The sequence below is a fragment of the Catharus ustulatus genome, chromosome 6 (genome assembly GCF_009819885.2).
Source record: "Catharus ustulatus isolate bCatUst1 chromosome 6, bCatUst1.pri.v2, whole genome shotgun sequence".
In the NCBI taxonomy this organism is placed as follows: domain Eukaryota; kingdom Metazoa; phylum Chordata; class Aves; order Passeriformes; family Turdidae; genus Catharus; species Catharus ustulatus.
The window spans coordinates 39,336,072-39,359,816 of record NC_046226.1 but is presented as its reverse complement, the minus strand read 5'-3'; the positions used below and the strand labels follow the sequence as shown (position 1 = coordinate 39,359,816).

Below are 23,745 nucleotides of genomic sequence, written 5' to 3'. Positions count from 1 at the left end.
CTGTCAGCACCTGGCTCTGCTAAAGGTTTCCTGATCATTCCTGTTTCCACCAGAGCTTTCTTGGTTCAACCAGTCCATGCCTGTTGACTTCATTGTCCTCTTCCAAAGACAACCTTGTTGTGTAATTGCTTGGGAGTGTGCATATGCTCTTGATCAAGGGGGCTTAGGTATATCGTTAAATCTTTTAAAGCTGTCCAAATTTGGGCGTGGTTAGAGTGTAGGTAAAAATGTCCACTTTGGCTTATGCCTGCAGAAGGTAAAAAAACTCTCACAGTGTTTTTTTTTCACTGTTGTCCACTCTAAAGTATAATATGAAGGTAAATTGTGAGCCCTTATTATTCATGCAGGTAACACGTATCTTACGCTGCAAGTCACCTGGTGTGCTCTCAAACCCTGTTACTGTCCAAAGATGCACAATGGCTACCAGGAGAAGAAACCTCATTTTAAAATAATTTCATACTTTATTGGAAGCTAAAAAGTAATAGGAAGCCCCTAAGCTGGAAGAAATAGATCTGTGCCGTTTTTCTCCCATGTAGGTAGCCCTGGCTGATTATTTTTCAGGTGACAGTAATACTGAACAGAAGGACCATGCATCCATGCCCTTCCTGATCCCCACTTTGCATTCAAATTGGCTGTCTCTCACTCAGTTTCTATGCCTGGTACAAAATGGCATGCCTATTGCCTTGAAGTCAACTGGGAGGCTTCAACCCAAAGTTCTTTCTTGTCACTGTTTAGGAGTGGTGTGAGTTTGAAGGAGCCAAAGCATGTGGAATCATGTAAATGTAGGTTACTGAGGTCTTGCAGTAGTTTGTGAATAGGCTGAATTTTGGTCAGTGGGTTTCTACAAGAACAATGAGGTCACCTTTCTGGGCTCTAATACTCCTCTCTGGCCAATTTTACACTGACAATTTTATTAGGTAACACCAATACTTAAAATTCCAAAAAGAGAAATCCCACTAAGCTTCTAAGCAGTTCCTTACTTACACTAAATAAATATATCTTTAGGTGTTATTTTCTCTAGTATGTGCAGCTAAATAACTGTCATTATTTCTGTTTGTGATTTTGTTTATCTGGTAGAAAAGAGTGGTGGAACAGCTTCGAAAGAATTTGATAGTGAAGCAGGAACAGCCAGACAGTAAATTTCAAATACAGCCGTTGGCACAGTCAGAAAACAAACTACAGACACCACAGCCACAACCACTACAACAGCTACAGCAACATCACCATCAACAGCAGCAACAGTCCACGGCACCCTCTCCAAACGTGATAGGATCACAGGTAAAAAATTATAACAATTCTTTTTCTTACTAAAGGTGAAGGTCACTGAAAATTCAAAAAAGGAAAAGTGCAGAGAGAAAACTGCAAACTTTTGCTTATGCCTGCTAGTGTGCAATGTGAATTTATTCGTATGCAGATATGTGTCTTTCTGGGGTGTTTTTGGCAAAAATATTCAATCTGAATTTAAAAAACAATGTATTGCTTAAAAGTTGGATCATAACCCCACAGAAAAGAAGTGAAAATAAGTGAAAGTTTAGCAAATGAACCTGTCTCTTCCCTAGGTGCATTAATGAGTCTGAGCATACCTAGTAGCTCTCAAGACACAGTAAATACTTTACACACTGTAAGAGGTATATGATTAAAATCCTTTATTTTTAAATGACTAAGAAAATGCCTTCTACAAATGTGAACAAATGCGAGAAAACAGTTCCTTCTTTCTGCTTGGTTCTTTTAAACAGATGTAAGTCATACTAAATAATGCTTGAATTTTCAAGGATTTGTCTTAAAGTATACAGTGTTAATTGCAGAGTTCAAGTTTTAGAAAATAGTCTTTTTTGGGAAGGTGAACTGAATTTCAATACAATATAGGATTAGAGACATAATCCTGGAACTCAATAGAGAATGTGGTTTGCTTAAGAGGGGAATTTCTCCTGTTCAGATATTTGAATTCACAAAAGTGTGCTAATGAAACAACTAGAAAATGCAGGGAGGTGTTCTGTAAAAAGAAATGTATATGAAGTGTTTTTTTCCTGTTGATGCAATCTTAGGAGCTCATATTTACCTGGATAGGTAGATGGCAGAATTCACCCATGAATTTACTTTTATGCTTTATTGCAGTGAATCACACCCACAGCTTTGACCACTTGTGATTCTCATCTTCCCTTTTTCTGAAAGCACAGAAGAGAGAAATGGTTGGGCTGTTAGTTCTCTTGTTAACTTGGCAAGTTGGTTTGGATGTGCTCTAAAATGCATTTGTGAAGCTTAGCTAATTGCATTTTTGAGAAAAGTATATTGAAGAAATGAAGCAAACCTAACTAAGGAAAATGCATTTTGAGCAACAACATCAATATCAAAACTAAAATGGAACAAAGAAGCAAATATTACTGTGTCCTAAAGTATTTATAGGCAAACAATGGATCACTGTTGTATCAGTGATCTCTGTTTCTCAGTCAAGTAACATGAGAGCAAACAGTTTCATGTTTTTCTCAGTATTCCATACTTTGCATTCATTCATTAACTTCCAGGTCATTTCCTGGGTTGTAAAAATTGAGGTTTTCTTCAAAGTTAAAGAGCCCTCTAGCGAAACAGTCAAAAAACTGCTACACTCTTCTGACTACCACTGGTACAGTAGTACTTGGAAAGTAGTTAGAAATTGGAAGGCAGGTTGTCATGTCCCTTGGATAAATAAGCCAGCTTTTATCCTTTAACACTTTTCTGTTTTTATTTGTGTTGTTAAAATAGTGAAGTATCCTCACTTGTTTCTGTATATTTTGTATCTAAGATTGTACCTCTGTCTTACTGTCTCTCGATCTCTTTCGGCAAAGAAAAGTCAAATATTTTGTCTCTCTATGAAGTTTGTTTATGCCTGCTTTTGTAAATAGCGCATTTTTCAAGCCTGTATCAGTACAGAGAATGTTTTCAGTGATTGTCTTCTGAGTAATCAAATTTAGGAATCAAGGAATATATGCCATAATTAACAGTGACATTTTAATATATTTAGTATGTCCAGTGAGAAGATCTTTTAACATTTTCATGAGCAACAAACATGTTAAAAGGTCATATTATTGCAATATTATGTGCAATAATGAAGAATTACTTGGAATGCCACTTCACTATAAATTAATGCATTGACTACTTTTTAGAATAAGCAATCTAATTAATACTCAGCAAGGTAACAGAGAAATTCAAGCTCTGTCATCTGACTGAAACTGAACTCTGAGTACTTGCAGAGTTAATAGAACCCCTTGGAAGTGTCACAGTCTTGTATTACGTGATTGATTACACCTTTCTTTAAAACGTTTATGGTTGAATGTAATGCTTGTGAAAATGATACCATGTTACATCTCATTGGAAAAGCTTGAATAATGTTACTGCATTATAGGAATGGAACCTCTTGCTTTGGGGAAGGTGCAGCAGAGGTCGGTATGCTCGTTAGATCTCAGATAAAAAGTTAAGAAAATTGTGTTGCAACAAGGACCATTTAATTATGTCTGGATTTTTAATAAATTTATGAAACTGAAGCATAAATTATTCTTTGATTTGGCATTATACAGTGAATGTTTTCACACTTGTGCATAATTAACAGTTAGGGGACATAGTTTAATTAATATCAAATTAGAGTTGTGAAGGTAAACTGTTTTGTTTAAGGGAACAGTATTGGTGAAAATACTAAAGAATTCAACTGGAAATATATCATTTTATTAGAAAATAGATAAAGGTCTTGTATGATAAAGTCATGTAGTTTAAATCAGGCATGTTCAGAACACACAAAGACTGCCTGGTCCCCGTTTTTCCATTTTTTCCTCTGTAGAACATAGAGCTGACATCAGGGGGGAATGGTGGTCATTTAGTACTAAGAGCATTTGATCATGTCTCTAAAGTTTTGAAGATGCAGTGTCATTGGTGCGATGGATTTTTTACACCAAAGTGAAAAGAAATAAGATCATTTGCCATTCTGTTTAGTGTTATTTGTCATGAGTTTTCTGTTTGCATCATGTTCTGGTTTTATATGGAGACTCTCACCTTGTTGCTTTTTGAATGAGATTTGTAATGTCTGTTTGTTTTAGCATCTTGGAAGACAGTACATTTTAAAACAAAACTGTGGAATGATAGTTGCTTCAAGTTTGGAATTTTGGGCATGATGTACTGAGGCATTTCAGATAAATGCTGGTGTTACATGATTCAAAGCACTCTTTTTAAAACAGGCCAAAAGTAATCATGGTGTCAAATACATATTCCAAAACTAGCCCATTTCACAGAAGTTAAACTTAATTGCCTGCAGCTGGGCAAACTAACAGCCAGCTCTTACAACTTCAGGACAACCCTACTGATACTCTTAGGAAAAAAAGTTCAGTGCAAGGTATGTATTGCTAAAGCTGAGACTGGGATGCCCGAAATAAAAATATTTATTTTTGTTTTTAAAGAAATCAACTTATGAACGTTTTTTCCCCCTCTTCCTCTGATTGTGAGGATCACTGTAACTACAGTTTCCATTTGAAAAATAGGAGTTTTACTTGGTGAGAAGCTACTTTGCTGCTATGTTTCATAAACCTCCACCTTACATGTTTGATATTGACAGTGCATGTTTGGAAGTAATATGAAACCAAAAGATCCAAAATGCATATGCCACTGCTAACACTTAATTGTAATTTTCTCAGGAATTTGTTTTGATTCAATCTGCGATGCTGCAGGTGATTAAAACAGACCAGCTAGGTGCCTCAAATGAGAATGCTTCTAGCTATCCAGTTTTCAGAGGCATAAGATAATGTGCTTGTCTGAGCAGCAGGTAGATAGGCTCAGAGCTGCCTTTTCTTTCTCATGCTGTCTATTGTTTCTGACTAACCAACCCACGTCCTGTCTGATATGGAGCGTCTCTGTCTCTTACAGTGTATTTTCTGTTTCCCTTAGAAAACTGTAACTACAGCTTCTATGATCACCACTAAGACACTACCTCTCGTCTTGAAAGCAGCAACTGCGACCATGCCTGCCTCTGTTGTGGGTCAGAGACCTACCATTGCCATGGTTACTGCTATCAACAACAATCAGAAAGCAGTCCTCAGCACTGATGCGCAGAATGCACCAGTCAACCTCCAGACAACAAATAAGGTCACTGGGCCAGGAGCTGAGGCAGTCCAAATAGTGACAAAAAACACAGTAACTTTGGTAAGCGTTTCATGTGTTTGCCCTGCAGATATATGTGGGTTTGGTTAACAAGAGGGCTTGGAAAAAAATAAACAGTCAGGGTTTCTCACAGAAAGGAGGATAGTAGGGACAGATTGTGAGTCTTCACTAGCTGACATTGCTAAAGTGAATGTCTATAAGAAAAACGTCTTCTCTCCATGGGGGTTGTTATTACTGTTTTGCTTTGTAGAATTAAATCAGTGCTGTCATCACCTCTGTGTAAAGTTTCCCTTGTTAGTAACTGTAGTCATGGGGCAGTAGCGATTGCTTTGCCCTTACTGAATTTGTATGGCTGTGTTCTGCAGAATTCCTACTCTTTTCCTACACAAAGGAGATGTCAGACTTTCTTAGTTTGATCAGTTTGGATCTTTGTCTTAGGGTTTTTTGAGTCAATCTCTTGTTCTTTTTGCATGATCAAGTCTCTGGTGTTAGACACATCCCTTGTCCACTACCATGTCTTCACTCAGCACATTTTCAAACACATAAAGAGATGCTGTTTCTTTAAAAACGTGTATATTGGAAATACAAATTTTGTGCTTTGGCTGCATCACGCAGTCTTTTTCAGAATAGTTAGCCACCTAGAAATAAAAGAACCAGTGTTTCAGAATTGGATTATATAGGCTTCTTGATCTGGAAACCAGGCATTATGTAACAACATGACAGGGAAATTTTACTTCTGAAGTAAAGGCTACGGCTTTATTAAACGTAAATCCAATTTAGCCATATTTATTAAAATACAGTTTAATGCAGATGGAAGTAATTTTGCTTCCTAATGAGGCATATGTTTGTGATCAGAATAGAGGAGACTATTTGAGTGGAGTTTTTTCTACTGTTCTCTTTTCCTGTGTCATCCCTTACTCCACTGTCATCTGTTCTTTGTGTCTGTGCTTCATTTCCTTGCTGAGTAACTTTGATTTGAGGAGGTAATTCTGTTTTAATACTAGTCCATGATTTATGTCTCTGTAGCAAATTTCATCAAAACTATCAGAATATTTTTCTGAGTGCTAATTAATCAGTATAAGACCTTTTTGAAGAAAATTGCAATCTTATGTGGGTGGACAGAAGAATAGGCGGGTATAAAATAACATTGACATTAATTTCAGAGAATCTCCCCAGGTACTCATGGTAGCTGGTAGTGCTACTCAGTGGTTAATCATGTGGCAGCTCCATGCTGCTGATTTCAGTTACACTTTCAGGAAAATACTTAGGTTTCCTTAAACTCAGATCTTAATTGTTTCAAATGAATGGCCAACTTTGGAAAATTTCAAGTTGTATATTTAGAGCCCCTCATAGTGTCATTAATATTGCTAAAAGAGTTGTAACTTCCAGATCTTTGCTATTTGCATGAGATGTTCTGTCATACTTCTGTGTGCCATTCACTCTGAAAAGACCACACTTCATATAACTGTACATGAAAGTGTTACTATTTTCTGTCTGTTGTAATGTCATTTTTTAATGATTAAAACAAATATGAGTTTTTATTATCATCAAATGAAATAGTTTTAGATTGCAGAACATAGTACAGTTGCACTAAAAGGAAATATGCCTGCAATTTATGAAGCAAGGTGTCTAGGATCTAGAAAGTAAGGTTTAGTTCTGTCTTTAATACATTTCTAATGAGGAACCTCTTGCTATGAAAAATTATTTACAGGGTGAAAACCGAGGTCTGAACATACATTCAGGGTGTTGATTTTGGTGAAAAACTTCAAAGCTAAATTTTCCTCTTACCTCCTACTGAGCTTTCTCATGTTCTTACAGCAGGTTCAGGCTACGCCTCAGCCCATAAAAGTGCCGCAGTTCATCCCTCCTCCCAGACTTACTCCTCGTCCAAATTTTCTTCCACAGGTGAGTATAAAGAGAACAAACAATAGAAAGAGGAACTTAATTATAGCATAGATAGAAGAGACTTTTGATGAACATTGTGTGGTGTTTATTGTTGATATGCTGGAGAAGACAATTCATCCTCAACAGGTTTGCAGATGATAACAAATTTGGGTCCATATTCTTCAGAGCAGTGCTGACATGCAGACAGCCCTAGACAGGATAAAGAAAGGGGCCAGCAGAAATTTCTTGAGCCTCAGCATGAAAAAAGGCTAAGTCTTGTACCTGGAATGGACTAACCCCCTGCATAGGTACACACTGGGGGCTGACTGGCTGAGGAACTGCACGGCTTAAAAGGTCTTGGTTGACAGTAACTAAATGAGTGGTGTGCCCTAGCAGCAAAGAAACCTACCAGCCTATTGACTTGTACCAACAGGACTACAGCCAGTAGATTCAGGGAAGAGATTATCCATCTTTCCTCAGCAGTCATACAACTGAGTCCAATAAATACCCTGCAGTTTTGGAATCCTTTGTTGATAAATTTGAATGGAACATGGGAAGGAAGGCCACTAAGATAGCTTGGGAGTGAGCAGGAATATATGTCCTGTAAGGAGAGGTTGAGGAATCTGGGCTTTTCAAAATTGGAGAAGAGACTTTGGAGGCACCGTAACAGCAGTGTTGCTTTCAGTATCAGCAAGGAAATAAACAAAGTTGGAGACATAGGTGCTTGGCAGGACAGTTAGAGGCAATGCTCATAAATTGAAACAGAGAAGTTTTAGACTGCATATAAGGAAACACTTCTCTCCTTGAGGACAGTTAGGAGCAGAAGAGGCTTTCCAGACGTGTTGTGAAAGCTCCATCCTTGAAATTTTACAAGACTTATCTGGACAAAGCCTTGAGCCACCCAATCTGCATTTGGTGGTGGCCCTGGTCTGAGCAGGAGGTCAAATTAGAGACCTCCTCAGCCACCCTCCAGCCTGTATGAGTTTGTAGTTACGAATTTTCATGTGATGATTATATATGATCTTGTTTCAAATAAATGAAATGAACCCATGGAATAGGTGTCATCAATATCAAAGGATCACCCAAGGCCTTAAATTGCTCTAATTGTTGCTTGCTGCTCATGAACGAAAAAAGAAAATATGAGATGTCTCTAGATTATTCCCAAGTATTTCTGTATTGCAAGAAATCTGTTTTCAGCTGAGTAGTAAAAGTTGTGATTTACTTTTTTTTCATGGTTTGAGGAGGACACAGAATGCTTCTTTATGTAAAAAAAAATAATATCTTGGATGAACTACTTAATTTGTATGAAATATATGGTGCTGTGAATAAAAGTCTAAATCTTTTGCGAAGTGAGAAAGGAAAGTAAAGGCTGGTATCTGATTAAGATTTGGGTATGGTGAGATCTGTTAGAATGTGACCTAGCTTTTCATGACAAAATGCTTTATGTAGTATTGCAAGTGGATAGGACGATAGGAATCAAATAAGGAAAAAAAATGACTTTATTTTTAAAGTAACGTGCTCTGCTTCTGTACTCTGTTATGAAATTTTAGGTCTATTGTTAAGTACAAACTTAACAGTGACAAGAAATAAGCAAATATTGGTGATGGAGTTTTGGAAGATTCTTGTGGCTCTTTCTTGTGAAAGAACAGAAATGATTGCATTTACTTGTACCTTCAGCACTTTCAGTAAGGGATTGATATATACTCTCGTCAGTTTTTTTGCTTATCGAGATTAGTTGTGCAGGTATCTAAATAATATATAGAGTTGACAGATAACAGGTATTTGCTGAAAAAATAATTATTTGTTTCAGGGCTCTGTCAACTCTTCATAACTCCTTGAAGGTTCATTACAAAGCCCTGAAACATTTTTAACATGAACGCTTCAGCTGTGCCTGTAAATATCACATGGATTTTTTTGGCTTGTAAAACCAAGAAGTTAATTTAGATATAGATAAGGCATTTGGCAATAAACATTCTGTATAAGTGTCTGTGCATCCAAATACCATTTCAGGGACGGTGACTGTATATGCAAATGTTATGGATGGGTTTTATGTAAGTAGGCTTGAAAATGTGGTGCTTTTTTCTCTAAACATACTTGGGACAGTATGCTAAAAATTACATTATCTAAAAAAATCAAACAGCCTCCTGCACATTATACAGGATGAATTGAAAGACTTAGTTAAAAGTTGATCTGAAATACTGATACAGAAATCTCTCTCTTTTTTTTTTCTCTTTCTTTTTTTTTTTCTTCTTTTTCTTATTTTTGTAGGTTCGACCTAAACCAGTTGCCCAAAATAACATTCCTATTGCCCCTGCACCTCCTCCAATGCTTGCAGCTCCTCAGCTTATTCAGAGGCCTGTGATGTTGACAACGAAGTTCACACCCACCTCTTTACCCAACTCTCAGAACTCCATACATCCAGTTCGTGTAGTTAACGGGCAGACAGCAACCATAGCCAAAACTTTCCCTATGGCACAGCTCACCAGCATCGTGATAGCAGCACCGGGCACCAGGCTCGCTGGCCCTCAGACTGTACAGATCAGCAAACCAAACATTGAAAAACAGGTACAGGTAAAGTGTCTGAAGTGTCTGCTAATGCAAGCTACTGGGTTTATTGCTTTACTGTGCAGGTTTGGAGAGGACAACAACCAGGGAGAAGTTTTTGGTGGATACTGGAGATATTCATGTTCCAATGGCAGTACAAATTATGGAATGACTGGCAGCTCTTGGGATAGAAGTTACCATTTACTTTAATATGGGCCATTGGCACTTTTTTTCCCTGCTTCAGTGTTTTTATGCTCCCTCTACTGTTTAAACGTCAGTAGTTCATAAACAGGCTACATTGCAGGGTTTGACTAGTGTCTTGAAGAACAAATACAAGTGCTGAAATCTTCTTATCAAGCCCTTTTGTTTTTCAAAGGGTGGTTATGTGAAAGGCAAAGATTGCACAAAATTGTAGGGATATTTAATAGGATAAATGTAGCAATTTCTTCCATGATCCCTTGATCTTGCAATCTTGTGATTGCAGGCAAAACAGTCTCACTCAGCTTCTGAAGTCTGATAGTTCCCTGGGTCTAAATTGGATTGAATGAGTGGAAAGGAGACCTTCAAAAGCAGAGAATTCTGTATGTTTAAAGTCTCTCTCCAGATAAGATGTCTATAAAATAAAAATTACTTAGGTCAGTGTGGATTGCAACTGAGAGTCCTTGCCAGTCTGTTCAGTAAAGCAGTATTCCGATTCACTTTTAACTCTTTGTATACTGTATGTTAGTAATAGTGTAACATTGTATACGATATTGCATACTATAACACATAATATTTATGTAATTTATATAGATAATAGACGTATATATGTCACTTATAACGCTTTCCTAGACTAATGTGACTTGAAAGACCTTCTTTCAGCTTTTGAAATACTTATGGAGACTGTGAAAATCATGTGCTTGAAAGATGTGCTCATGCTCAGTTCTGCTTGTGAAGTCTCAAGAGTAGGTTCTTGCATACCTCAGGGCTGTTCCGTAGGTTACTCAGCAATGTATGCCCTTTCCATGGGATTTGAAGTTGTACTTCTACAATATTTGACTTTTGATGCCTGTTCCTTTTGATGTCAGCAATATTCATTTGCTCTTTGAATAATTACTGGCAACTACAGAAAAACATAGAAGAATGATAAGTGGTTCAATAACACATTAATTTTTCTGTATAGTTTCGCCATATCATGAAGGGGAAAAGTTTGTCTCTCTGTAGCTTACCTTACTCAGTTTATAGCCTCAACATCCATGTTATAGGCTGAGGAAAGTCATGCAGAGAAAAGAAAAAAGCTTCAGAAACTTCTGAGATTGAGGGGTTCAGAGAGACAGTTTTTAAGCCATCCATAATTCTATAAGACTGAGGCGTGACAATTACAAAATGTTTGTGCCATGCAGAATGATTTTTAAGTGGAAGTCTTCATGGGATGAGTTTTCTTGAACTGTCTGTTATTCCCATACGTTATGGTGATTTCTATAACAAAGTTAACTCTTAAAATCACTGTTATATCTTGTGTGGCTCTGTGGGGTAATGGATTGGTGACAAGGCTGTTTCATTCTTTGTCAAATGAAAATACCTTATTTAACATTCCTCTCACATCAGATTCCTCAATTAAGTCTTTGTTAGTACACTGCCAACTTTAAATGCTTTTTCTCCTGTATCTGCAAAAGTATTTGTTTTGCTCTAACAGTCAAAGTAGAAAAAGTAATTCTTATCACTGAATGAGAGAAACACTGTTTTCTTTCAGACTATTAAGCCACATGTGGAAACAGAAGAGAAGCAAACAGAAAGTCGTACAGTTACTCCACCTGCTGCACCGAAGCCAAAACGAGAAGAAAATCCACAGGTATCAGAACACACCCAGAGCTTTCTTTTAAGAAAATAAAAGGACACTGTCCTTCAGAAAGTATTTTCTCTTCCCTCAAGACTTCTTAACTTTAACATTCCATACATTCATGTTGGACAGTGGTAGTTGATAAGGCTACAAAATAAAAACTCTAAATAGATATAGTGCATTGCATTTTTCAGTTCTGGAATGCATTTTGCTTCTAAGTCTTTTGTGGGTTAGAAGATTGTCATTTCTCTGTGATACTTCTTTCAAACAGGGGTTTAGATTACAGATTTGATTTCCATTCCTTTGAGGTTTTAGATTCTGGAGTTATTCTCAAAGCTGGAGAAATGTCTTTGTTTTCCTTTATAAATATTTCTACTCCAGTGAGCAGGCAGGAAAGAGTCATGTATATTCACATTCTGCTTGTGTTTTAGTCCAGTTTAGATTGGGGTGAAAGAGAGGACAGAATGACTATTTCTTAAAGCCTTTCTGCCATGAGGCACTTTGGAACTGATTACAGCTAAATGCTCTGCTACATTGTTTCTATAGATGGATTCAAATTGACTATTGTGTGAGCTCTAACTGTGTTAGTTAGCAAAATTCTGATTTTTACACGTCTCTGCATTTCCTGCATTAAAATTAGAATCCTCTAAGAAACCCATAGCCCTTAGCAAATAGCAAATCTAAGCTAGAGTTGGCTCCTTGTAGTTCGCAGTAGATGGAGAATGGTCTTAAACTAGCAATATTTTCCTGGCAATTGAACTGTGTTGGTATTTTCTAATAGTCAGTTCAGTGCTGGAATGGAAGTAAAGAAGCTGCTCTCTTGTTCCCAGCTCCGCCAACTCTGTGATCATGAGCAATGGGCATTTCCCAGTATCTCAGTCTAGGTTCCCATCTAGAAAATAAAACTCTTGTCTATCCTTTTTCAAGAAGTTTGACATACATCAATGAAAAGTGATTTATAGAAACAAAGTATCACTAAAAATTGTATTGGTGCTTAGTTACTGGTCAGCTGCCTTTAAAGGGCCTAAATGGCTCATCCTAGGAGTTGTACTTTTCATGTTCTTTTTTTTCCCCCCTCACAGAAACTTGCCTTCATGGTGTCTCTGGGACTAGTTACTCATGACCACCTGGAAGGTAGGAAAAATGTCTTAGGTTGGTTGTTCAGCTCCATGGTCATTCTGAATTGGAAGTAGGATTCCAAAATATTTCTTGTATTAAAAGCAGTATTTTCTGGTACAATGGTACCTTTGGTATGTCTGTACTCTTGGTCTAATTTAGTTTGTTGTGCATGTGTTTTTGTTCTTCTTATGACATTGAAACAAAGCTGTTGTTTATGCAGCAGAGAGCAGAGGTTGGGAAGAAAGTGTATGCTCTGATGAAATCTGGGGCAATACCAATGCCTTCTGGACAGCCCCTCTATCTGCAGAGATACACCATGGATAATTTTACTGTAGCCTGTGCCTAGATTTTTCATTTATTTCATGATTTCATGGGACTGTAATTTGTAAAGAATGAGTTAATGGATTATAATTTGATTTATAATTTGAACTTCTAATCGTGTACATTGAAAGGCAGCCTATCATTACAATCACCTGCATATTTCTGTACTGTATTTTTAAGTATCAGCAAGGTTACCAGAGGCCTTTTTTTTAGATCCCAGTTATACTGACCATGAGTTTTAAGTCTTAGTCATGCATTACTTGCTGAGAAGAAGGTAATGATTTCATTAGTTACTTGAGCACTATAGTTGAGCACTATATTTGTATTACTTGTCAGCTGTTAGTTTTCAAACCTTCAGAAGTTAAAAGTATAACACAGTTGCCTATACCTGGCATGACTGGTGTTCTGTAGAATCTTTACAGCTCTTCACACATGCAAACTGAACTTTATATAATTTCTGAGATGCATTGTTTTCTAACTGAAATCCTTTGTTTTACAAGAAATCCAAAGTAAGCGACAAGAGAGGAAAAGAAGAACAACAGCAAATCCAGTGTACAGTGGAGCCGTTTTTGAGCCTGAGGTATTCATTTTTTGCTAAGGGAAACTGATATTTTCATTCTGATCTTGAGTGTCTTTCTAACCTCTTGCTACCTTCTAAGCTTTCTCAGTTCTAACTAGAGAGGCAAGCTATCATTTATAGTTCAGAAGGCCATTACAATTGACACAACCCTCAGATTTTTAAATAGTAAATACATTGGGGTGTCCTTCTAGTACTTACATCTTTTTCTGCCTTCTCCTGTATAAAGCTGATGTCAAATGGTAATTTGTGTTGGTCTGCTTGCATATCAGCCTGGAGCAGTTCAGATATCAGAAGCAGTGTAAAAAAGCTAATCTTTCTGAAGGTGTGCTTCAGAAAACACAAAGGCCAGTAATCCCTTAGTACTTACTTTGCTGTTCCTCAGCCACTGCTTATAGTTATTGCCAGAAATGTTCCCCAATAGAAATTGTTCCTTTCTTCCCTGCAGCGCAAGAAGAGTACAGTGACGTACCTGAACAGCACAATGCATCCTGGGACACGTAAAAGAGGTGAGGTATACCCAGACCTGTCTCCCTGCCCATTTCTTCCACTTTGCATTTGTAGTCCCCGTGTCATTTTGAAGAGCAAAACAAGAAGGACTCTCCACTACTTCATTTGTGCAGTAAATTTGCATGGTAGGCAAAGACCACGACTTCTAGAGATTAGCATAACAAGATCCATTAGACAGCTCAATGTTTCATTTCAGTTTCACTCTCAGAAAAAACCCCAAACAAAAACCACACAATTCACTAGATATTCACTAGAAATCTGAGATGCTTGAACATCTTTTAGTGATATGAAGCTGCTATTAAGATCCCCTTGCTAATGACTAGATTGTATTGTTACTGTCAAGAAGAAAGTGGTTATGGAAAAAGCATATGTGCCCTGAATAGGAAAGGAAACTTAGTGTGACAAAAGCCTTATTCTCCACTGGGAATAGGCATGGGTCCTTGAAAATAACTTACCTTGAGTGAGAAAAGCTATCGTGCTAATACTAAGCACTTTAACTGCAACCAGAGTGCCACTTGTCCTAAAATGAGAGATGATCTTTCATATAGGCCTGCACTATTATTCAGAAGAAATCCTTCTGTAGAACAGGTAAAATTTTAAGACTTAGATTATGGTGAAACAGAACAGCATGGGAGAGAATGTGATGCCATTATTTGTACATGGCATCAGCCACACCTACCTGACAATCATTACCTGATTTTGATGAATTTTGTAGTTCTTAAAGACTCATATTTGCTTCTCTATTCCTAAGTTTTCTGTCTAAAAAAAGGTGATCAATCAGATTTTTAAAAAGTCAACGCAATCTCTCACCTAGCACTGAACAGTTTCATTATCTTTTGGGCATTTTGGCCGCAAGATGAAATACTAATTTTTTTTTTTAATTATATGATGTAGATTTTAAATAGAGAATTTTTGCACTTACTCTGTGAATAAGTAAATGTTCCTTCTCCTAGTAATGATTCCTTAATTTTAGTTTAGACTTTATAGTGAACAATTACTATATCAATGAAAATGATTGCATGCATTTGTACTTGATACTCTCTTAGCCTGTTTTTGCAACTGACTATTATACTTTCTGTTTTTTTCCTCACACCCTGTTGTGGGCCTTTATGTTGCATCAGCACCAAATTAGTAGCACATGTTTTCAATTGACAAAAGATTGGGAAGTATACATTTGTTTTGTAATTTAATACAGCAATATATTGAGTGAAAAGCTTTTGTAAGCATTTGCCCTTGAGAGCTTTCGTTTAATTATAGATGGTGCTGAGCATGTCAGAAATTTCACCCATGGACATCACTAGCAGAAATCCATTTCCAAGGACATACTCCATTCTGGAACATATCCAGACCTTAAATGCAAGGTTTAGCATGTTAATAGGTATAGACTGACAATCTGTAAACATAAGATCTGGGGAATTATTCCTAGATCCTAACTCCTTTATGTTTACATATCCATAAATTACCCTGGAGAAGGAAGGTAGAAATGATGGTGCATACTGGTTTTTTTGCTGTCTTATTTTGCATTCATAATTTTATAAGAATTGTTATGAAGACATTTTGCACACTGCTAGTCTTAAGGAGTATCTAGGAACTGTGCATAATCAAACGTACTTGGCTGAGAAAGTCTAAGAAAGAACACAATTTGGAGTGGGTTACAGTAGAAAACCAGGGATAGGTTAAAACTGATAGTAGTTATGGGTCAGAAAACAAGACCTGTTCTTAGGTAGCCTAATTTTAAAAATGTACCAGTAGGGTAGAAAGTGCTGATCTGTGAATTAACAGGTTTAAAAAATGGGCAAGTAGGGGGGTGGTGAGTGTTGGCCTCTTATAAAGGATTTAACCTTTGTGTAGATTTATGCTGGCACTAGAAAGATAGGGAGGTATGGGATAACAGCCAAAAGGATTTAATAGTAGTTATTGTAGCTTTGATGCCAACATTTTTCCCCTAAAAACTGAGTAGCTTCATTTTTAGGAGTAGCAACTGTCCCCATGCTGCTTTTGTGGGAATGATTCTTTGACCCTCTATAAAGCTTATTTCTATTTCCTTCTGAAATACGTCTTTTAAATGTTCTTTCCTTGCAAAATTCTACTTAAAAATTTCTAAAAAATATGTTTAAATCTTTGCTTCTGTCCTTCCACTTGTAACTTTTATATTAACTTCCTCTCTGTGCTACATCATTTCCTTTTTCACGCTAGCCAATGAGGACCACTGGCCAAAGGTATGTAAGATCATTTTTCCTTTCTTTTTTTTTTTTTTTGTTTCTGTTCCCTGTTGTTAACATGTAGGTCGTCCACCTAAATACAACACGGTGTTGGGGTTCGGGGCTTTGACCCCCACGTCCCCTCTGTCCAGTTATCCTGACTCCCCTGAAAATGAAAAGACAGAGACCACATTTACTTTTCCCGCAGCTGTTCAGCCCGTGTCCCTGCCTAGCCCCAGCTCCACAGACGTAAGTAACTCTTGGGGAGGGGGTTACTTTTAAAACTACACAAAACAGACACAAGGAAAATCATTGCAGGTTTTGTTTCTTTAATCTCACTGATCATTTGTCCTGATTCAGTGCAGTGAAACAGTCCAGCATTTTTAAACACCCTTCCTTTTTCCCTCCTGCACCTATGTTGTTATCCTGTAGTGATTTTATTTATAACTCCTTCAGTGGATTGAAACCTTGGGAAGCACCAGGCATACTAGATGAGCTCATTTCCTTTGTGTAGTCTCGGAGATCTTGTCTGACTGAATTGAATCTGTCATCCATGAAAAAGGGCCAGGGGGTGTGGGGGTGGGTGGGGAAGAGGAGAATGAGAAGTATTAGTTACTGGCCATAATAACAAAAAGTTGTGTTTCTATAATGAGCTAAGGATGGAAACTACTTCATCATGCAGAACAGCCAGGAGCAGCATTTGTGCCACTGATTTGGCAGAAAGTGTGTTGTGACTTTTCAGTAAACCAGTCCTCAGGAGCTGGAGTGTACTTTCATTTAAGAACTTGCTTTAAAAAGACTGGTATTTACAGGGCATAGCTTAAGAATCAAAAGGGTTTGCTTATTTCTTCATACTGTTGCTACAATCTCCTTCTGCAGTTCTTCTTTTAGAAATGACAGTCACATATACTTGAGACCCAACCATCTGAAATGGCCTTTAAGGAAAAGCTTGATTGTTCTGTTTTCATCTGTATAGTTGCACCACTGTAAGAACATGGACTGAGAGACCAATTCTACTGACCATGTGGAACAGGGAATAGAAGTCAGTTCCTTGTCTCTGAACTGTATTTGTTCTGCAGAGGTAACAGGAATAGGAGTAGTACAATTCATTTTTGGGAGCAGGATTTCACATGACTGCAAAAACCCTTTATTGAAAGCCAAATAAATGGGACTGTGGAACAGCCCCTCATGGATAAAATGGGACAGCTCTATCTTTGAGGACTTTTAAAAATAAGCAGTACAGATGACTTGCTAATATGCTGAAAAGCACATATTTTACATTGGCCTAAAGAGGAGGACTGGGTAATGTGGTGGGTGTCTTTTTCATCTCTGTTAGGTGTGTGTACTGCTGAATCTTTTCCTACTGTGTAAGAGCTCTCAAAAGAGTATGATGAGTTGTTGCCCTGTTTTCTACAGTGCCTGATGGAAGCAAGCTAAATCAAGAATAAATTTCTGTACCATTCAAATCTACTTCTGAATGCTCTTAATTTTCTGAATTAGGATTGTGTTTAGGCCTGGGTTCTGGATTGACTTAATATACATTAATTGATGAAAATTGAAGTGATTTAAAAACGACAGTGGAAGATTACCTATCAGGTAACAAACATCCTCTCTTACCTGAACATACCATAATACAGAGAAATAACACTCTTTCCCCTTAAATATCATGTGTAAATTCTCTTTAACATTTCCAGACTAACCATTTAGTTGATATGTACAAACAGAACTAACATTTTTAAGAGCTCAATTTTTCTAAAGAATTTTATACCAAAGTCACAGTCAGTACATGCTCACTATCAATAGTCAGTACATATTCACTATCATTTGGGCTCATTTGGTAGAATTTTCAGAAATACTTGGTGTTGAATTCCATTTCAAATCAAATTCATGTGAAAGTAGAAAATATATTTCAAAGTTCTCATAAAAATATTTTTTTAATTAAAAATAAACTATGAAACAAAATCTGAGTCTTCAGAGACAGCAAAATATCAGGAAGGAGGTAAATATCTGTTCTTCATTACATCTTATAATTCTTACTTGCTAATTGTAAAGAAAGGAGTTGTTTCCAATTGCCGTCATAAGATGGAAGCTGTTCTTCATTTAATATATTCTTGTAAGATTGCTGTATGAGTTTGTGCAGTCACATCTTTTTTTTGTGATTTGGTTCCCTGTGTTTATATATTTGTCATGCTGTGTGCTTTTCCTGTCTGAGTTTTGAAACTTAGCCATACTTGTAAAAATCTTTGGTGTCCTTGCCTGGAAAAGTGCAACTTAGTGCTGGAAAAGTACTCTGTATTTAACAGGAATGGTGCAAGGTGGTGAAGACAATGAGGAAGATTAGTTCTTTGACATTTAAATACCTTGCATGTCGAATCGAAGGAGAATACAGGATTCACTGAAATGCTCATGCCACAGTTTGTGCCAGGGGCTACCATTGAGGACACCTATCCTGCCAGTCACCAGCAGTCTTTTCTCATCACCTGAATGCCTCCTGTGTTGCTTCAGCACAGATATATCTGAGGGCAGATAGTGATCTGCATAAGAGAACTAACATAGCTAAAAATTATTAGTCTTAGCCAGGATCACACCCTAATCCAGTTAACTTTATGCACACCAATATTCTTGTGCCAGCTTCATGCAGGGTGAAATGAGTAGGCATACAGAGAAATCAGGATCACTTCTTTTGGCAATGAGGTCAGACCATGTCAAGTTGAAGAGAGTCTACACTTTTAGCAGATGATGTGGATATAGAAATGTCTTCTCCGGATAGGACAGAAAACATTTTCTGTAGTTACAGACTTTGATTTGGAACTTTGAACAATTAAAAATGAAAACACAAGTGTATGCCTAAGGAAAAGGCTATTTCAGAAGTCTCAGTTAAAATAATTGAGCAATTAATCAGACAGATAAAGAAGAAAACTGAAGCTTTGCCTGTCTTTAAAATGTTTTTGCATTAAGGGTCTAATTCCTATAGGCTTTAGAATAGAAATTTGATTTAGCACTTGAATAATCCATGTGTTTAGCCAGCCTATGAAAATTGCAAATCAGGCCAAGCTTTTGACATCAGGCACAGCAGACCAGAACAGCCTTCTTGAATTTCTCTTGAAATGTTATTCCCTGAACGACAGTGAGAAATTTTGAAGGGAGGATGAAGCAGAACTTAAGATGGGATTGGTGATAAGGATGGGTGGGTACAAAGTAGATCTAGAACCTGGGTAAAGGAAGGAAATAATGCAGTGGGCAGGATTAAGCAAAACCTCTTTTTTTTTTGTTCCCTCTCCCTTTTTTCCCTCCCTTTTTCCTATTTGGCAATTGTCTTGCCAAATGGTTATGTGAGCCACTTATGAGCCACTTGGTTATGGGTGGTTTCCCCTCATGCAGTTGTAGCATATTCAGCTGGAAGATGGCTATTGCCTTTGAAGGTCAATTACTCAGCAGTAAAAATTGTGCAAAAATCTCTGTTTTAGTGATGATTCAAGTCTTTGGTCACAAAATGCTTTTTTATTAGTAAACACTTTTATCAAAACAGTGTTTCAATTGAGAGGAGCATTGTAGAACATTGAGATTGCAAAGTCAAGCCCATAAAAGTTAGAATTAGTATTGCTTCTGATAATTTAATTAACTTACATCATACACTATGATCATCTTTATTTATATGAACGTGAACAATTCCTGTTGCAAAATATTTCGTTTTCCCATGTTATTCCAGTGAAATGTACATATAAGTATAGATATTACAAACCAAAGCACACAAGCTGCTTTTGTTAGTGTATTATTCAGTTCTGTTGCCTAAAGCCAGGCCCTGCTGCTCTAGACACTTTATCAAAATAAAGAAAGCTATTAGCTGTCCAGAAAGCTTAAATTTACTTTCCTGGTCCCTTGTGAAGAGGAAGTAGAGCAGAAAGTGACATTAAATCACCTTTTATGGTATCTGTTCTGAAATTATTCTTTGGTCACTTTAGGCTGTAGCATTTCTGAGCAGCCTCACTGAGCTCTGCTCTAGCCTGAGTTGGCTCTAGCCTACACAAAGCTGCTTCAGAAGCTGAGGTTAGTGGGTGCATGTCACCACAACAGTTCCAGCCCCCTCTTTATGCATATATTTATTAACTGCCCATAAGACCTAGGGCATTTCTTTGGAATCAGACATTGGCTGGGATTTTGGTAAGGACAGTTGTTAACTGTGAGGAATTACCATGAATTTTGCATTACCAAAAATAGGACAGTGAATTCTGTTCATGTATGTTGGCTTCTCCATGCATTCAGCTGCACTGCGTGCTGGTCACCTGTATCACTACAGGTTTTGCAGCATTCAGTTGAATTTGGGATATTTCTGGGTCTAAATTTCTAAATTTCTGCCCCTCAAGAAGAAACTGAATATGTGTCTCTTTTGTAGGGCCCTTTCTGCAGGATATGAGACATACCCTGTTTGGTTTTCAGCATACCAGTAATTTTACACTATGTTATAAAGAACTATTGTGTAGTCTGTGGCAACTAAAGCATCTTAAGATACATAATTATCTAGAATAGAATTTTTTTTTCTAAAATGAGAGAATTCCCCTCTTAAACTTCTCCTTACCTTGAAGAGGATTTTGGTTTAGCTTCTATGATGCCTCTTGCCTGCCACCCTTTCCTTGTACTCAGAGAATGCATGATAGAGGGAAAGGAGTTCTTCCCAGCCTGGTTACAACACATCACTTCACAAGAAGCATGAAATGTTGCTCATTTAGATCTTCATTTAACACTGAGGAATCTTTGGTGTTAAAGGTGAAGTAATACCATAACTCAGCTCTCAATGATCCCTGGGAGTTATGGATCCAAAACATAGCACAGGAAATTCACTGTAGATTGCTCCTTTACAAAACATTAAATCAGTGTTAACCTTGGGAATTAAGAATAGCCTTCCCTTTGAAGAAGGGCCTCATCAGCAATAGAGCTGGGAAGTAGAAACCTGAGCAGATTGCTCGTGTGTCATTTTTTTTTCTTGTGTATTATGTCATCCATAGTGGAGATTACTGTAATTTTTCTTGCCTGGCACCTTAATGTGTGAGTGCACAGCCAAATCTGCTATCCCTCCAAATTGATAGAAATTGTTTGCATGTGTGAAGAGATGATCTGTGCCAAAATGAAACCTTGCATACACTGGTATTTCATGCAGTAGAGTGTGTACCCACAGTTCTACTCCACACACGCATCTTACGATTGCAGTCTTGCAGATCTGAGGTGTGTGAAACTTCATTGTAAGTCAGTGACAAGTGTGTACTTCGGACACCAGATGGGGCCTTGAACGTGTGGAGCTGCCAGGACAGCCCATTGGTCAGAGGAGAGGGTGGGGTGCCCCTTGCTTCCTCTGTGGACACCAAGCCACCTTTCTATCATGCCTCTTCATTCTTTCTTTTTAAAAAACAGATAAAAAAATCTCTCTTGGTACTCTTTCATCCTGGCTCTCAGTCTGTGTTAGTGATGAAACAATCCACTCTATAGGGAATGAGAAAGTTTTGAGTCACAGCTGTTTTGGTGCAACTTGAGGTAGCCCAAGTGAAGTGAAAAGAATTGTCTCAGAACATGATTCATTCTATTCTTTTTCATATAGAAGCACAACACCTTTTCCTTACAGTTTCATTTTTAAAGGTGACCTAAATATTTAACAGTGTTCTTTTAAATCACTCAGTTGGGGTTTCTTACCTGCTATTACTGGCAAGAGACAGCCTAATTAGCATTCCTGGAGTGGAGTTGGGCTTACATCCAAAAATCAGGAGGGTTAAGAAAGTGGGTAGCTCATCACTACAGGCAAATAAAAAGATCGGGATAAAGAGGGAATCTTAAAGAAGAAAGACTGTGGGGTAGCAATTGTTAAGAGAAGCTATAGTAATAAGTGTTTGCTGTACCATTTTGCCTTGGGTGGACAGAGGGAGTGTTTGGGAGGACAGATGTCAGTGTTTCTGACATCAGGCTTGGTTTTCCTGTTTCACGGTCTAAGAAGGGCTTGACCTTTTGGAATCCTCTTTGAAATAGTTTGTGCTGTAAACCTTGAATTCAACTAAGATGTAGATATCAAAGGTCAAAGTTCACTTATTATCTTTTCTCTCTTGCTTTCTCTCACCCAAACCCTTTCCCCTCAATTTTGTAGGGTGATATCCATGAGGATTTTTGCAGCGTTTGCAGAAAAAGCGGGCAGTTGCTGATGTGTGACACATGTTCACGTGTTTATCACCTGGATTGTCTGGACCCGCCTCTGAAAACCATTCCTAAGGGCATGTGGATCTGTCCCAAATGTCAAGACCAGGTACTGTACTGTTGGACAGACAGGGAGCTATATAGAATGTGTGTGAAGATTTTTTGGTGTTAAAGAAAATAACCATATTGCTTGGGCTACTTAGACCAAGACAGCCTGAGACTGAACAAATCTATTTCATGTGCAAAAAGGGATGTGTGAATGTCATTGAATTATTACCTCTGTTGGAATGTGTGCTAATACAAAACTATCAGATCTTGCTTCTGAATTTGGGGTCTTTATTTCTTACCCTTATATTTTTACTCTTTTTCTGAATCAAAGTATGCAGAGTTTTGGGAAAGATTATCTACAACCCATAGAAATGCTGCTGTTCATCTTAAACTCATTGTTTCTTCAAAAATTATTAGTATATTCTTCTGGACAGATAAGTAAAACATTTGCACAAGCCTACCTCAATGGATAGAGATTTGCTTATACGAATCAAACATCAGAAAGGTTGTCTTCAGTGACCTCTTTAATAATGTCATGCAGCATCAGTATCATGAATATAGGTGAAGTTTCCTTCCAGATCACTCTCTGCAAATGTACAGTTGAAGCAAGCAGGTTATATTTTAATATTTTTTTTATAATTGCACTGAGATTACAAGATGAAGTAGTAAACTCTTGTATTCCTAATCCTTCCATGGAACTCTGGAAGTTGCAAAAGATTACGGATAACAGGCTGTCTGAAACTGCGTCCTGTCTCACGCAGTGCATTGCTTGGTCACCCACATGGCCTTCGGTGCACCAGGTGGTAGCATAAGAAAACAGCCAGACCTATGATGTGCTGCTCAGAAGAATCAAAATGCAAAACTCAAGTGATTTGGTCAGCAGTTGCCAGAGAGGAGGGAATATTATGACTTGGGTACTCCTGCTCTTGCCTACTCTCACCTTATCCCTCCTCTTCATGTTCTGTGATAGCTTCCAACAAAGTTAAGGAGGAAATTTGAGTAACTTCACTGTAAACTGACCAAGTTGTCTGTCTTCTGAGACACCACTCTGATCACATACTAAAAATACGTGTCCTTCCTCTTAAAGTTTGTTAGGAAGCAAAATGTAGGAAGGATCTGGAAGACATAAATGGTGCTTACCTTTATAAAGAGAGTTTGAACAGATCTATTAAGATGATTCTGATAAGAAGGGGTAATAGGACAGTTTCACTTTTTACTAGCCAGAAGTGTGATGTTTGAATATATGGTGGGGAGACTAGGCTGCAGCAGGAATACTTTTTTTCCCAGAACAACTAAGATCAGCAATTTGTCTGAACCATGAAGTAATGTTTATGTCTTCTGGCAAGTTTTGAGTTCAGATATATTATCCTTTCATTCCTCTTTTAAGTTGTTCGGTATCATTAGTAGACTGTATTTGTGGCTATGGAGGG

The 23,745-nt window shown here is 37.6% G+C and overlaps 1 protein-coding gene across 13 annotated transcripts in view; it reads left to right on the top strand.

Moving 5' to 3' along the window:
* Window positions 1–23,745, top strand: part of PHF21A (PHD finger protein 21A) — a 134,732-nt gene that overhangs the window by 99,301 nt on the left and 11,686 nt on the right. For 5 of the 13 annotated variants that reach the window (XM_033061966.2, XM_033061970.2, XM_033061963.2 and 2 more), the window contains 10 exons: window positions 1,078–1,278; window positions 4,906–5,160; window positions 6,937–7,023; window positions 9,271–9,573; window positions 11,279–11,377; window positions 12,448–12,499; window positions 13,306–13,385; window positions 13,831–13,891; window positions 16,179–16,342; window positions 22,221–22,376. In XM_033061966.2, coding sequence (XP_032917857.1) covers window positions 1,078–1,278; window positions 4,906–5,160; window positions 6,937–7,023; window positions 9,271–9,573; window positions 11,279–11,377; window positions 12,448–12,499; window positions 13,306–13,385; window positions 13,831–13,891; window positions 16,179–16,342; window positions 22,221–22,376 — 1,458 coding nt within the window. Of the gene's footprint in view, window positions 1–1,077; window positions 1,279–4,905; window positions 5,161–6,936; window positions 7,024–9,270; window positions 9,574–11,278; window positions 11,378–12,447; window positions 12,500–13,305; window positions 13,386–13,830; window positions 13,892–16,088; window positions 16,112–16,178; window positions 16,343–22,220; window positions 22,377–23,745 lie in introns of all 13 variants that reach the window. The other 8 variants (XM_033061973.2, XM_033061969.2, XM_033061972.2 and 5 more) reach the window with 6 other exon arrangements.